We start from the raw sequence: 15,546 nt of genomic DNA on the forward strand, positions 1-15,546 counted from the left end.
TGTTTTTTTTCCATTTCTTTCACAGTATTGTGTTCCTAGCGGGCACAGGTTTCTAATAGTAGCATCTGTCAGCCAATATATAACACTGTTTGGTATGACAAAATTGAACTTAAATGTATAGAGTATTACTGCCCAGGTGGAACTTATATTTTAGAATTAGTTTTTATATTGGCCCAATTATTCCATAGAAATCTGTATATTAAACTTTTATTCATTGTCAATGTACAATAATATTGTACTGTTCAGACTACAGTATTCTTACGTTATTATAATTTTCTTTTTCTTTTTTCAAGAGCAATTCGCGTAAATCGAGTTTATCGTATTTGAAGTGTTGCGTAGTAGTAATCTCATTTTATACAGATCGATTTAATTTTACTTTTCAAACTTAGAAACGTATCCGTATTTGCGAATACCGCGGATTTGTATTTAGCATAATTTACGGTTCCAGCGTCTGTCGTTTCCATATTGATACTACATATCAGAAGTTTTTTTGTATCGCTGTGTTTTTTGACATTAGAATAAGTGTTGTACTATAGTGTTTTATAATATCGGTATATTAACGATGTTAGGGAAGCTGTTGAACGAATATAGAAGCATTTACCGTTTGCTCGAGCATTTACTGCCAACGACGAAGAACGTCGACCGATGTTCTCGAAACTATTGAGCCAACGTTTTGTCTCAACACTTGCGTTCTGCCTGGGCAATGCTGTTCCAATATCGGTAAATATTAAAAGTAAACGTATATATGTATCTCAGATCGGCGGAAAAATGATTAGCAGGTAATTAACACGGGGAGATTTTTCAACGAACACAAGTACATTTCCAACGCATATTAAACGAACCGATACAAATTATGATCCCATTGCGACAAAGTATTATTAATCGTATTCGTCTTGTTTCTTTAAGTTAATCATTCGCGGGTTAGATCTTATAATATTTACTACGTATTAATTTCATAATTAATACGTGGCATTAATATTTGCTACCGTATTATTTATTCGTATGGGCGACAACGGTGTACCTTTGTAAAACGAATATCTATATGCGTGCGTACAGGACGCCCGTTTTTAATGGGCGTTCGCAATTAAAATATTCGAAACGACGCCGACTGAACTGAAAATGCTACTGCCAATTTATAGACATTCAACAAACGTTCCTTTCATTCCTGATGCATTTTATTTTAGTGAAATGTTGCGACGAATAATCTCTTTAGCGAACAATGTATATAAATAGTTTCTTATTTATTTTGAACAAGCATTTTACCGTTCGCGAACGGTATAATAGTTGATATACTTCCAATGATAATACGATTTGATATTTAATGCTGAGAAAAACGGCATAGGTGTTCGTGGGTGCATAATATAAATAATCAAAAATAGAAAAGAAAAAAAAAGAAAGAAGAGAAGAGGGAAAGCAATTACGAACATTGTGACGAAAGGATGTATTGCAAAGAATGAAATGTTTCAATTCAGACAGCATTAAATGACAAACACTTCTAGAATGATAATAAATGAAAGAAAAGTCGTAATAAAAAAAAAATAGATAACCGTAAAATCTGCTGTAATAAAATAATATTTAATATAGTAAAAGTTCGAGGGGCGATTGTTAACTTTTAATAATTATTTCAGTAGCAGATCAGATACAAAGATATTAAATAAAACTGTAACAAAACCCAATATTCGCTTTCTTGCGTGTTCACTTGTCGATATGGTACAGAGAAATACATGTATAACCGAGGGAGTAGATTAATTAATTTATTATATTGAAAACTTTATTTACAGTTGGTTCAATTCGACTAAAAGAAAGGAAACTATTACTTCCTGGTCACTACATAGTTGCGACGATGATCAAGATTCATGTCTTCGCGTAAGCTACAAGTTAGCTTATTCTACGATTACTTACATATATAACTGATTGATATACTTGTAGATAAAGAAAAAGAAGGAATTCTGTATATACCCTGCGCGAAGTTAGTGTAACGAAAAAGAAGAAAACGGTGTTACACACTCCGGTAAACGAAGTTTCTATGTTCAGTTTCAAATGTTTTTCGTTGCGCATTGAACACTGAGACAAGCTCGACCGAATTCAACCATAAACTGGGGAATTCTCGAGCGTACATTCGATGTTCTTTTCGTTGAAACAGGAGGCTCGCGCCTCCGCCAAATTACACGGTATACCGCTCACCGAGGGTAAACCGTATACATGAAACGAATCGTTCAGCATTTGCTTCTGATTCCCAGACGCAAGAAAGTCGTTCTCTTTGTTTATGATTAACGCGAAACTTCCAGCTGCAAGAAAATATTTTTTTATACTAAACGATACATTGTTAAGCAGTGTATTTACGTGTTATATGTAACGAGATAGAGGTGGTTAAATTTATCGATTGTGTGTATTAAACCGTAGCACGTATGAAACGTTACGTACGTTTATCTAACGGTGAACAGGAGCAATTCGGATGTAACGTGAACTCGATCGTGGCACGAAGCCGTTGTACCTCCCGGGATGCATGCAAGTCCAGCAACAGTCTAGCTTTTCGTAGCCGTCTGATCGCTACCTTAGCCGCGCTACTTGCCGAGCAATAAACGTTGCTGATGTCCGACGGTAGCTTGTACATGCATACGGGACAAAATTGTCTCGCTCCCGTTGGCGCTAAAATTAACATGTAACGTCAAACACAATAATTGTAACATGTAACTGTTGTAGATTGTAAAATACATTCGCTTACATGGAATATTCGTCTCAGTTGCTATCGTAGTGTTTTTTATTTCAATGTCCGGCTCGACCTGTAAGCAATCGTTATCTACTTTAGTTGATCGAGTTCTTTGTTTTAGAATAGATTTTTTTAATTGTCAGCTAATGTATCACTGTCGATGCTTTTTCCACGTCTATTATACTTTCACGAATAAATCAGCTGAACGTTAACCGTTCGAGTGTCACGGGCTTTAGAGGAATTCGATGACAAAACGCCATAGAGTGTGATAGCGCTTCTAAGTTTCTATTTCACGAAGTTCTAGGCAGCGCGACGGTGCTCCTAAATTTCTACGTCTTAAAGTTCCAAGCAACGCGACGGCGCTGTTTTTCTACTTATTATCATTCTTGTCGGTGTACATAATGCAATTACTTGGGTCGACGATGAGCTCGACAAAATCCCAGACATGGCAATCGACATGTCTTTTCTCATCGATTAACCTGGCACTTTTAAGTACTCAACAGGAGATGCACGATCACGCCGTCTGGTAACCAATGTAGCTATCTTTATAGAGGAACAAAGAGCACACCGATAATGATAGATGTTTTTTGATGATTCGCATTCATTCCTTACTAGTTAAGGAAGTTTAATTGAACGGATGAATAATTTCTTTTAAACGGGCATGCCTCGTAGTCGAAAGCTTCAGCAGTGATAATTATGTAATGTTCGGCTGTAAAAGCCTTAAATCTTTGTATGCTTTAAATGTTTCACATTACTAATATACGATTATTTGTTTCAGCGCGTTAACTTCAGAACCATTTCTGAAGAAAAGTTTCAAGTGTACCACTGAAAGTTCTTCCTCCTCTAGTTGCACAGCTGATACAGTCTGGTCCTCGATTACAAATGTCTCCGTTAAATCCGGCAATGCGTTAGTAGTAGTAGTAATAGCCTCTGTTTTGTGATCGTAAGCGTTTGGTTTCACGTAAACTGGAATCGGCCCCTCGATTCCGTCAGGCGTCTCTAACTCGTGACTGACGACGAGGAAAGAAGAGTTCGGTAGCGTATTGAAAACTGTGAGCGATGTTATGTCGGTCACTACGTTCGGTGTTTCTTCATCTTCGTCGATCGGTTCCGCGCTGCTACAAATTGAAGGGATTTTGTAATTCTGAAAGCATTCATTGTTTCGATTATCGTCACATGTACGTTTTTTTCTCGTTCAACTGTATCTTCAGATCGAACAAGGAACTAAAAACGTTTCAAGAACTTACGGTGGACACTGTGAGCTCTTGTTGATAATAATCGTAGAGCTTCACATTTGCCGGTTCGAGATGATCGACAAAGTATTCCTTTATTATTCTGAACGAGACACAAGTCTTTTGGCCGGTCAATTTGTCGAAATAAATAGTCAAGATATCTTTCTCTTCCTCGAAACGTTTCACTTCTGTAATTTGTGCATTAGAGTCTCAATTAATATTATATTATTACCATTAATTGTATTTTTGGAGGAAGAGAGGCAGAAGATACAAAAAACTTACTAGAAGACGGTTCTAATAACGAGTTTAGGCTTGCTCGGTCAGGTACATAGCCACTTATCATTCCAATTTCGAGTAGAGCCATGTTGCTCTCCTCATCGGGCATTTTATATCGGGCACAGATTGTAATTTCTTGCAACGAGCATTCATTTTCGTAAGCTACAGACCGCGCACTGACCGAAAGATCAAAAGCGTCTGAACCGCTGGCATTCTCGACATTGTATTTAAGATTACTCTAAAATCGTGACGCAATAAAAATGATACTATTATCAAATAATTAATTATTTGTATAACATGCATATTAAATCATATACGTGATAGAACACAAGCATTGTACAATCAATTTCTGGACTATCGTACAGTATGTTACAACGAATATGTGTTTTTATCACATATCCAAGAATTTGTGGATATGTGTATTAACATGTTGACGTAAATGCTGTTTATAAATGATAAATAATTTTATTCTGCAAATTTGAAATCTTCATCGAACTCCTCAAGAATCAAGGAATAAAAAAAATTTGCGTCAACGTGTTAAAGCGAGGCATACATATGCCTTGTGTTCTGAATCATCGATACATCTTCTGATAAGAATTCATCTTGCCTGTATCAAAACACAGCCTTCGCCTTGAGCAAAAATTTCTACAATCGTCGGCAGAGTGGATAAACGAATCTGCGTGAGAATCATACGATTATCATCATGCAGTCTGTAAACGTAATCCAGATCCTTCGCAGTAACGAGAACAGACAAATCGGTGCTACCGCGGTTCACGACCATGGCGTACTTCGTAAGAGCCTCCAATCCAACGACGGTGTCCTGAGTGGACGTGAATCCACCCTCGGCATTCCTCTGCTTCGATATCCAACGGACAGCCTTCAAAGCTTCGACCATATTTTCGTCCCCGCCTAATTTCACCAAAGTGAGAATCACGTATGCAGTCATCTCAATGCTTAGACCGACCGAGGGTTTCGTTTTGTCTTCCCACCAGATTAAATTCTGCAATTAAAGTTGAAGCATCTTTTATAAAAAGTTTACTTGAAAAATAAAAAAAGAAAAAAAAACATTAGCAAGTCTACAAGTCGATACTAATTAAAATTCTGCACAGATAAAAGCTAGCATCGATTGATTTAGTTTGAACAAACAAGAGATTTGTATTACTTTCCTGAGATGTTACTTATGTATCATATTTATTCGTACATTATAACGCGTGGCAAGATTCATTAGGGATTTCATGCTGGAATTGGCCTTCGGGTGATTCAATAGTGCTAATGCATACGTAGTAAGAACAGTAGTGTATGGCCCCTCGTTGCCACTAGCTATTCTCTCTTCTAGACAATTTATGGCTTTCTTAGCATGTGACACGTGCAAAGAAACACCTGACTCTAGCAGAGAAATTAGAATGTATGCGGTTAATGCTGACGACGAACCGTCGTATTCGTGGAGACCACCCTAGAATACATAAAATAGTGGAGAAAAATGCGTGGAACTCTAAAACAACTGTAAAAATTGTTATCGTCGCCAGTTTGACAAACCTTCATCTGCTTATGAAAAACATCGCCTACTACTGGGAAACAACCATTCTCCAACTGTTTCGATGCGACCCACGTAACAGACAACGTAAGATCGTACTCGTCGATGTGAATTAAATTCTTCGCCTGGGCGAACGACTTTATCACAAACGCAGTGAGCCATATTGAACTGCGATGTCCAAACGCGGAATAAGAACCATCCGAGTGTCTGTAATTCAGCTCTCTCTGATATCCTAAGTTTAATTAATCAATTGATCAATGAGAAACGTGAACAATTTAGTACGAGTGAAAAGGAAATATTTTGTTGTCAATTGTATTCGTCTCGAGGGATTTCAACGCCTAAAAAATACCTTTTCGCATGTTTTTAAGCGCTTCTGCTCTAAGCGTGGGCTTGTCGATTCCGATTGCATCCAAGTATTTGATCACATGAATGTTCGGAACGAAAAGTACCATATTCTGTTCACCACATCCTCGTGGCAATCGCACGAGTTTGTCTAAATTCTCGAGTGCTGGTCCTAATATATCTCCTATCAAATTTAAGTACGCTCTACCACTGTCCGGCACCACTTTCTCTGGTAACGCCAATTCCCAAGTGAAGCTAGAATCGTCGCTGTAATTTGTTGGGCAGATAAGTGTGGATTTCGTTTCTTCCACGGGGAAGCCTTCGGGTAGTATTAGGAGCGGTTTCACAATTATGTCCCTTAAACATAAAAACAAATGAAATACAATCTGTTTGAGAGTTCCACGGCCCGAATTAACAGAAGGCAAACAGTATTCAGGGTGTAAGTCGTTTCTTGAAGGATTTGTACCCCCACGTTTCGCCAACATTGCAGTTAACATCACCAGGAGATCTGATGACGTTGATACAGGACTCATTTCTTCGGTATGGCGAAACGTAGGGGTACAAATCTCTTTGAGGATGAAAACTCTTCAAAACTCTTCAAATGAAACATATTCTTTAAACAACATCGGACACCCGGTCTCCATAAATTATTATATTTTATTATTAAAGACCACGTCTTTTCTGTAGAAACGTTGCAAAGGTTTAGTGTATGTAGATTATTCTATAGCCTATCTATTTAATTTTAGTTACCGTGTAAATATCAAAGTCTCTGGTCCACATGGTTCACGATAATCGGTATCTATAAAAGCGGCTACCGTTATATTAACTTCTCCGATCATTCGTGGTCTTAGTCTGTATTCGTGCACAATACTGTCCCGTGGCTTTACGCAGAACGAGCTGGTAGGAGATGACAAATGTAAATCGATTCCTGCGATCTCCTCCAACTTGATCTTCACCTGTGTATTTAAATTAGTGAAGTGTATCGTTAAAAGTCTTTAAGACGAATTACAACTTTTGTGTTGTTAGTGTAAATTTTACATTATAAATAGCGTTATGAAATAGAAAGCAGACTTTCCTTTTCATCTGGTTAATATTAATGTATTAAAATTGCCGTAAAATTACTGGACAATGTTATATTGCCACTTTAGGTTCATCCTTTTGCAAATGAAATTCACCCTTTTAAAAATTGAGTGGGGTGAATTTATTGTGCCAATACTGAAATACCGATGTGTGCTTACAGGTAAGCTGTGATGCATGTAGTTGAAGAGGGAGACCTTCAGTCGCATCATTTCGCCGCGTTTCACGCTGTACGGTAAGCTGTAGTCAAGGAAGAATCGTTGGAACGCTGTTATCGTAGTTGGCGGTGCTATCCCCAAACCGTGGACCGGTGAAATACACGTTGTATAGCCAACCCAATCGGTGATTGTGTGCGGAAGTGTACGTTCTATTGTCACTTTACCTTCTTTTCTACAAAAAAATAATTAAGTATGATCGATCAGCCCTGATGAAAACCGATTTTTTATGTAGATACAACGTTTTAATAAAAACAGTTAGTACATATTAATAAAATCATTTTAATGTCCTATTTGAAAGTGTAGAGCAGAACTTTTTTCAAATAATTTTCAATAATCTATTATATTTTATTTAGTTGATTTCAATTATTTCTAATTAAAGAGTATAGTAAAATGTACAAAATATGTTTGTCTTTGGCATAATTGTAACTAGTAGCGTATTTTCGGTTTAACTAGTATACACGTACCAGTTAAACAATTTATTCGTTAATTATGTAAATAGTTATGTCTTGCATGCGTTTCAAAACAATCGAATCGTACCCGGTAGGTACTAATTCCCATAACCATGTTTCAGGGAAGTACGATCTAATCGTGGCAGCCTCATCCGGAAGTTGATCGGTGTATCCTACCCCCGGATCCATTGCGGCAGCAGCAACTGCGAAAGCTCTGAAATCTAAGGGAAGACATCGCGTTTTATTCTGCATTCTTCCATGCGAGTAGAAAGATATGCTTGCAACATGCTTACCATGGGGTGGTTTATCAAGCGAAAGCATATATGCTCGTGTCAACACTGTTCGTTCTTTGAATAACCACGGACACGGTCGAGTTTTTAACACCAAATTGCTCAACACAATCACTCCAAAATCCTACGAAAAATAATCAGTCAGATTGCAAACAATATTTAACTCATTCCACTTGAATGTACCTTTTATTAATTCTATTGAAACATTAATTTAACCCTTTGCACTCGGATGTCAGGAGCATCGCAAGTCCAACATAACATTCGAATTTCCAACTTTTTGAGAAATGCGTTTCCCTCAAACTTTCTATTGAAATTGAAATTTTCTATTGCTGATAGAACAATAACTTTCTACTAGTATTGTCCGAGAAGGCGCCAAGTGCAAAATGTTAAAAAATAAGAGATGAACGGTTTCACTAAAATACGGTATTTTACCGCAAAAGCTTGCGTGGCATCCACATAGTTAATACTAGCGTCATATGTTATCGTTGTTCTTCGTTTCCGCAATGTTGGGAAATGATCGAAACGGATCTCATCCTCGGTTCCTTTTGGTCCCGCTGCTATGCGATACAAATTTCACGTTCAACTAACATTATATCTTTAGATAAAAAATTTAGAAACAAGAGTTGGAAACGTACATTTACAGTTGTTCCACGAGAGAATATGAGAAGTCTTTGGAGTTGGATGAAATCTTCTTAATTCGTCGAACGTTTGAGAGGCACTGATCAAATTTGATTTCGATTTACCCAAGAATAAAGTTGACTTATCGACGACAGATATACCGCAAAGGGACCAAGGCGCGGCTTCAACGTGGTACTGAGTGGTCGATCCCGGTGTTTGGACCTCAGTGTGCCATGCGGTTTTTACTTTATTCTCGAAACAGTGACCGACTTCGATTGTGTAAGTGGTCGCAACAATTTCACCGTCCGATCGCACGTAATAGAGTAATAATTCCGAGACTGGAGCCATACTGGGCGTAACTTTCACGCTCAAAGGGAACCTAATTGTATACAATTATGGAAAAAATTAATTTGGCTTTTATATTATATTTTATATTTTTATTTTATATTTATAGAGTTGATAAATACACACACATGTAAATGGAACATAAATTTACCTGTGCACTACGGGATCTTCGTCAGTTTTGTTGGTTAAAGACGCAACGGTACCTAATAGATTGCGAAATTCAGAGTAATTTAATATCGTGTCCCGATTTGGCTTATGTTTCACGTGTCCGTATATCAATATACTTCCTTTCGAGTTGATCGAATAGTGGAAAGAAATTGATTCATTCGCGTTAGGACGCATCGTATACATAACATTGAAGGAATATTTTTCGCCGCATACGATCGGTTGGTTTCCTCGAGCTACAGTCAAGTAACTATCCGATGGAGAATACCATGGATTTATGTTAATGTATGCCGAAGGTTGTCTCATGAAAACCTACAAGAAATTGCCTAGTTAAATCTTATATTTAATAAGAAATATTTGCCACACATTTGTACATTTTTTCTACAATATTTAGTAGAATTCGTAGGAAAGTTATTATTAATGTTACCTACTTTCCAACGTTGGTCCGGTGAGTTGTATTTTGTTGGATAATCAACAGCGGTAACGACGAAACTTAACAAAACGATATTTCTGTGCTGCGGAGGTACGATAAAATCCACGAAACCATCGACGGATGATATGAAGTCACGACAGTCTACGACAACATTGTTCCAGTCGATCTTCCCGCGTACTTTCAGACAGACCTGAATTTTCTCGTTCGGAGCCGGTGTATTGTCGTGTCGCAAGACTCGTAACTGATAGGGAAAAGTGCAAGTATAATAACTGAAATAACTATCAGAGGTTAACCGTTTGAGTGTCAAGGACGTTTAAAAGTGTCAAAGCTCGCGATGGCGCTTCTCGATTCCTACGCCTCAAAGTTCCAAACAGCGCGATGATGCTTTTGAATTTCTGCGTCTAAAAGTGGCAAGCACTGCGATGGCGTTGTTTTTCTTCCTATCAGTAGAGAATCCTGCGTTATTGTTGCTATACCATTCTCATGAATGTCCAGCGTGCAGCCAATTTGGTTCCTCTCATGGAATAATTGGCAGTTTTAAGCCGTCTAGCACTCGAACGGTTAATAATTAATGATAAAATAATGGTGGATAGAGAAATATCAGACGGTAATTCACTTTTCCATGATAAGGCAAGCCCAGCTTGAAGTATTTCGGTGTGTAATGCTCGTATTCCAACTTCAAAGCCTCGTGCATCACTACTGTCCGACTAATCGTAGTTTTTACTACACCAGTCCCGGCTTCCGTAAATTCTGCAGTGAGAAGAATATTATTGGGGTCCACTTTCCAATCCGCCAAGCCAAGAACCGTTCCGGAAAGGGTGAACTCGGTGCAACCGTCTGGTTTATTGAACTGAAATGTTTATGTCTTGAGATATACCAGTCAAATCTGAATAATCGAACCGAACGTCGTGATAAAAGTGCGTCGCTCACTTCCGTTTCGTAACGTATCGCCGGAAGATGAGGCTTCCTCGTCCAGCTTGGAGTTTGTGGAGTTAATTTCAATAACAGAGTTCCTTTCACAGGTTTACCATAACTATATCTGGAACATAGAGAAAGTAATTGGTAATTTAACTGTGATGAAAAATAATATAATAATGTAAATAATAATGTCGCGATACCTGACACAGATGTTCCAAGTCACATTTTCCGCATCCGTAAGAATATATTCCGGTGAGTTGATCGAGATTTGAAATCTGGGTAAAACGTATTTCTCTACTTCGAACGCAGTAACGTGGACCAATTCGGGGTACGATCTTTTCTTCCCAACTTTTATATTCCATGTTCCCTGTTACATATGTATATATATATATATATATATACTTAATTTAGGTGCAACGGGACTTATAACTCCCGTCAGTAAATAGAAAGTAAGAAAAAGGAAAAAAAAAAATATATATATATATATAATATATATAATCTAATATATATAATCTAAAAACGTTAGCTCAATTTTTACAAATTTTAAGAAATTCAGTAAATAAATGTGTATAATAGCACAAATACTATTATATAGCAGACGACAATTAACAGTTTGAGGAGATGGTCATTTTAATACAGCCAAGTACGGTATCCTGAAGGATTTTTACTTGTAATGGACTTTCAAGATTTCTTTACGTTGTAGATGAAATAGTTTGATTTTTGCGATAATTTTAGATGTAAATGACGTCATATGACGCTCACAGGACAGTGTACAAAATTATGCAAGGCGCTATATGACACTCGTAGGTTCCAAAATGTTAACTTTCTTCCTCCTTTTCCATTTTACTCTTTATTTTATCCCTCGATTGATTTTATTTAAACGTTTTCTTCCTAATAAAAATAATGTTTTCCAGTTTACCGAGCTCGGTTCCGGGGACAGAGGAAATGTTAATTGAGCCATCCCGTTTTCTGTGGTTATATTCGTCCATTGCGCCACCCTTACTCCAGATGGACTTTCGATCCACGCTTTTGGAATCTGTAAGCAACAGAAGGTTTATGTAACAGTAAGTTTAACAATCACTTCATTTGAATCAATAGCAATGGCGTGCAGTCCATGGAAGCTGCGTAAGCGCTACTTCCCTTATATTTTCTAAAATGTGTACAATAAGTACACGTCATACATACATATAAATATATATGTATCTAAAATAGTAATCGCGCCGTAAATAGTAACAATAATAATCGCACGATATGTATTTATTATTTATATTTTAGAAAGTATAATGAAAGCAGTGGTTTATATCGATATTTATATTGTATCTATTTTAGAATCAAAATAAACTGTTCATTTTTGTCGTTTTTTAGTATTTGTTTGTAATTTTTATGGAAATAGCTTCGCCACTGATCGCACGCCACCGATCAATAGTATTACCGCTTTCTTCCAGGGTTTTAAATCATGCTTGAGCATAAGGATCCTGATGTTAACATCTTGGCCAGGTTTGTAAACCGGTTTATCAGTCTCCACAAAAGTGAGCAAAGAATCGTGATCGATTGCGACTTCCTTTTCCGATTCCACCACGTAATCAGGATACTTGTCGAATTTTATTTTCAATCGGAGTCTACCGATAGTGTACTTCGTGGCGGGTACTGCTAATTGCAAACATGTTTCTATACCTGTAAAGAAATTGCTATATAACATTTGAAAGAAGAAACAATTTGATCTGTGATACACATTGATCGAATGATCGCTATTTTTCTCTTAGCAAATGCAATGCCTGTTGACACAATTCCATTCGCGCAAATTAATATAGGAATTGCTACATGAAGAATTTTAACATGTCGATTTAACTAATTGTTGTGGTTGTATACGCGTGCTGGATAATCACAAATATTAATTCCATTAGAAATTCTTACAATACTACTATCCCTTTTCTGAATGATAAATACGCTACCATTATTACCGACTAAGTAATTTTCGTATCAAAACTGTAACTTTCTGCCAATCGGTTAATTGTTTATTAATTTATTTTTTTTTTTTTATTTAGACTGATGTTACTTATAATATCTAATATTTAGTTATTTCATTCATTTAAATTACTGCTATGATTTTTTAAAATATTTGTACGTAAATTTGCATTAAAACTCGACAAATCTGCATCGCGAGCTGTCAGCTTATTCCGAAACAAAATTAAATAGAAAAATTGCTCTTTAATAGATTAACGGATAATCCCTTATTCGGAGGAAATGAAACGAAACTTGTTGGTTACATGCCGGGTATATTTATTCGCTGAAGTTGGACCTTGTTCGAGCTAAACGATTGTTCGTTGTTCACCCTATGCATAACAATATAAATGGGTTTCCCATGTATTTCAGCGATTGCTTATTTCCTGTCGAGAGAGGGAGTCGGCCAATTCAGTTCCCCTGCAGGAAGCGACAATTTCAATTTACGATTTGTTTAAAGAGCTCAACGCAAAACGAAAAGACCCATAACGACGGGGTAGAAAGTGAAAAATGAAAGCAGCCGAGGGAGCTGCTTTTGATAACTAATAATGCGTCAAATCCAAGGATTCCATGATGTTTGCCAAAAAGTTCCTTGTGCAATTAAACGTTTCCGATACACCAGATTTCAATTCATTATTTTTCTACTTAAGTTTGTAAATGTAGGTTTGTACGCGCCATTCGTAGACGGTCTACAGATCGATACATTTATATTTATTCGTTGCCGTAACAAAGATAACGACGATTACATAACTGAAATCTATGAATAATAAAATATTCGAAGAACCAATAAATCGTAAGTTGAAACAAACAGAAGCGCGTCTGTGATTAAAATTAAAATTGACGACGGTCAAAGAGTACACTTATTGGTTATTTATTCCCGAGTAATAAATTCCAAATAGAAACTCGTATAGAAGTAACACTTGAAGAGAATCGTTATTGATTGAGATACATCTTGCAAACAAAATTTCATCTACTCTTTACTTGCGAGAGTCCGCTTATCAAAACGGTACCGATATGTATTCATTATGCGCATGATATGATGTCAAAGGTCTTCATTCAACCGCGGGGAACTAAGAAAATATCGTTGCAACAATTAAAACTTCTTTACTTATAGAACATCTCAGTAATCATCGAGTTAATAACAAAGCCAATAATTTTTTCATTCCAATGCCTTCGTACGGTAGTATTTACATAAATAATGAACAATTAATATCTATGATATAATCCGTGTAATCTCTTTCCGTCGTTCTTGCACCATATTTTCGAACGAATCGGTTTAATCATTTACCTGTGGTCACAATGGTGCTAGTGCTAGCCAATACTTCATCCTCTGGTATCGGTAAAGGATTCAACAGCTCGAGAAGAACATGAGCCGGCGGTTCTAGATTGTGCAAAGACAAGCACCCACTTTCGGTTTCGCCAGCAGACAGTCTTTCAGGAGCAGTGAACACGTACCCCCTAAAAACAGATCAGGTTTCACACGAGTACACATATAGGTGACAGAGTTGGTACTTTGTCGTTCAACTTGGGTTTTATGAAACATACAAAGTCTGAACGCGTAGTACAATTACGATAAATAAATATCTACGGTAAACCGAACACTTGAGAAAGAACACTTGAGAACCTCCAAGTAGCAATTTGTACTACGTTTTTTCTGTAAAATAGTAGGTTCTTAATATATATTTACATATAAAACCGTTCATCTGTTCTTTACACAAATTGTTCGGAGTAATTGGTACTTTAAACTTTGTATTTCTGTCTCGTTATATTTAAGTACGTTCGTTACAAAGTTTTCTTGTTCGATAATTCGATTTGTATAGTTTTAATTAGTTTTATCGGACACAATTACCAATGTACAGACGAATCGGATTTGCAACAGTCGAAAAATGCCACTGAACAGACGAGCACCACCAAAATCACTAATTTATTCATCGTGTATACCCCGGATAGATCACACTGCCTTTAACATTTATTCTCGATTGGATATTCTCGCGAACATACTTATCGAGCTACCAGAAACTTAATCAATCCGTCGATTGAACGCTAAATATTGTTCCCTGTGCAATAAAGACGCAAAGTTTAAATACGTGCCGATCTACGTAGCCGTAGATTGCACGCAGACTGAAAGCTCGATATTCGTTCGGTCCCTCTTATTAAACCCCTGAATCTGTAAGGAGGAGGGTGAAGCGTTTCGCTGATACCGATTAGAACACGATATGTGTTCGATTTTCTTCTGCTTCGCTTCGCCAAGCTTTAGCACGTATTTAAGTTCGAAAAACTAACTCAAATAGAAAAATGCTGCATTTCAAATCGTACTATTAAAATCTTTCTTCCATTTAATGTAAATGCCAAAAGTAACAAACGATCATTGGACCGGTTTAAAATACACGTGTAAATACACGTTTTTGTATATTATGTTCTTTATTACAGAGCTATAAAGTTACATTCTTCACATTGATAACTAAACGCTGAATGTTTATGTATAAATGGTATGCAAAAATATATAAAATATATAAATATAAAGTAACGCATAAATAATAATTGTTACGAGGGTGAAGCAAATTTCTATCACGGTTTCATTTCTTTAAACGTGTTTGCAAAACATACGCCTGCATAAATGTTTGCGGTTTAGTAGTGCTTCATATCTTCTCTTCTATATCATATATCATTCATATCGCTGTTTACTACCATATTTATACAGATCATAGGAACGAAAAGAGGTAAAATGTATTTGAAAGATTGAAATTTTTTATTATTTTCGTTATTTGTAATAACAATACTTTCCATGGGTTTTGCTGTGTTATATAAATTTCATCTTTTCATTTTTATATTACTTTTAACAAAAATTAGTATTTTTGTATACTATATTCTAATGTATAAAGCGGTGGAGATTCAGCATTATTAAATTCCTGCAAATAATAGATTACCGAATTGTACA

General features: G+C 36.6%; 1 protein-coding gene across 1 annotated transcript; it reads right to left on the reverse strand.

Annotated features, from left to right (window-relative positions):
- Nucleotides 1–1,740: 1,740 nt before the first annotated feature.
- LOC143423322 (alpha-2-macroglobulin-like protein 1) lies at nucleotides 1,741–14,740 on the reverse strand. Its single transcript, XM_076894581.1, has 24 exons — nucleotides 14,458–14,740; nucleotides 13,897–14,066; nucleotides 12,040–12,281; nucleotides 11,527–11,643; nucleotides 10,808–10,974; nucleotides 10,620–10,728; nucleotides 10,306–10,539; nucleotides 9,688–9,930; nucleotides 9,243–9,568; nucleotides 8,764–9,125; nucleotides 8,561–8,685; nucleotides 7,927–8,252; nucleotides 7,333–7,561; nucleotides 6,845–7,050; nucleotides 6,102–6,451; nucleotides 5,755–5,984; nucleotides 5,420–5,671; nucleotides 4,826–5,218; nucleotides 4,225–4,456; nucleotides 3,958–4,130; nucleotides 3,534–3,854; nucleotides 2,726–2,783; nucleotides 2,425–2,649; nucleotides 1,741–2,288 (listed from the first exon to the last, which is right to left on the reverse strand). Exons 1-24 carry the CDS (start codon nucleotides 14,538–14,540, stop codon nucleotides 2,086–2,088), a joined length of 5,376 nt encoding a protein of 1,791 aa, XP_076750696.1. The 5' UTR covers nucleotides 14,541–14,740; the 3' UTR covers nucleotides 1,741–2,085.
- Between the last annotated feature and the right edge of the window lie 806 nt (nucleotides 14,741–15,546).

This window comes from Xylocopa sonorina, chromosome 4, assembly GCF_050948175.1.
Source record: "Xylocopa sonorina isolate GNS202 chromosome 4, iyXylSono1_principal, whole genome shotgun sequence".
Classification (NCBI taxonomy): Eukaryota; Metazoa; Arthropoda; class Insecta; order Hymenoptera; family Apidae; genus Xylocopa; species Xylocopa sonorina.

What these genes read in the sequence shown, in the direction of transcription:
- LOC143423322 (XM_076894581.1), bottom strand. Translation starts at nt 14,540, where the DNA reads ATGAATAAATTAGTGATTTTGGTGGTGCTCGTCTGTTCAGTGGCATTT. An exon ending in GAAGATCCCGTAGTGCACAG is followed by an intron (nt 9,126 to 9,242) that starts GTAAATTTATGT and finishes GTATACAATTAG; the next exon opens with GTTCCCTTTGAGCGTGAAAG. An exon ending in ATGCCACGCAAGCTTTTGCG is followed by an intron (nt 8,253 to 8,560) that starts GTAAAATACCGT and finishes TATTTTTCGTAG; the next exon opens with GATTTTGGAGTGATTGTGTT.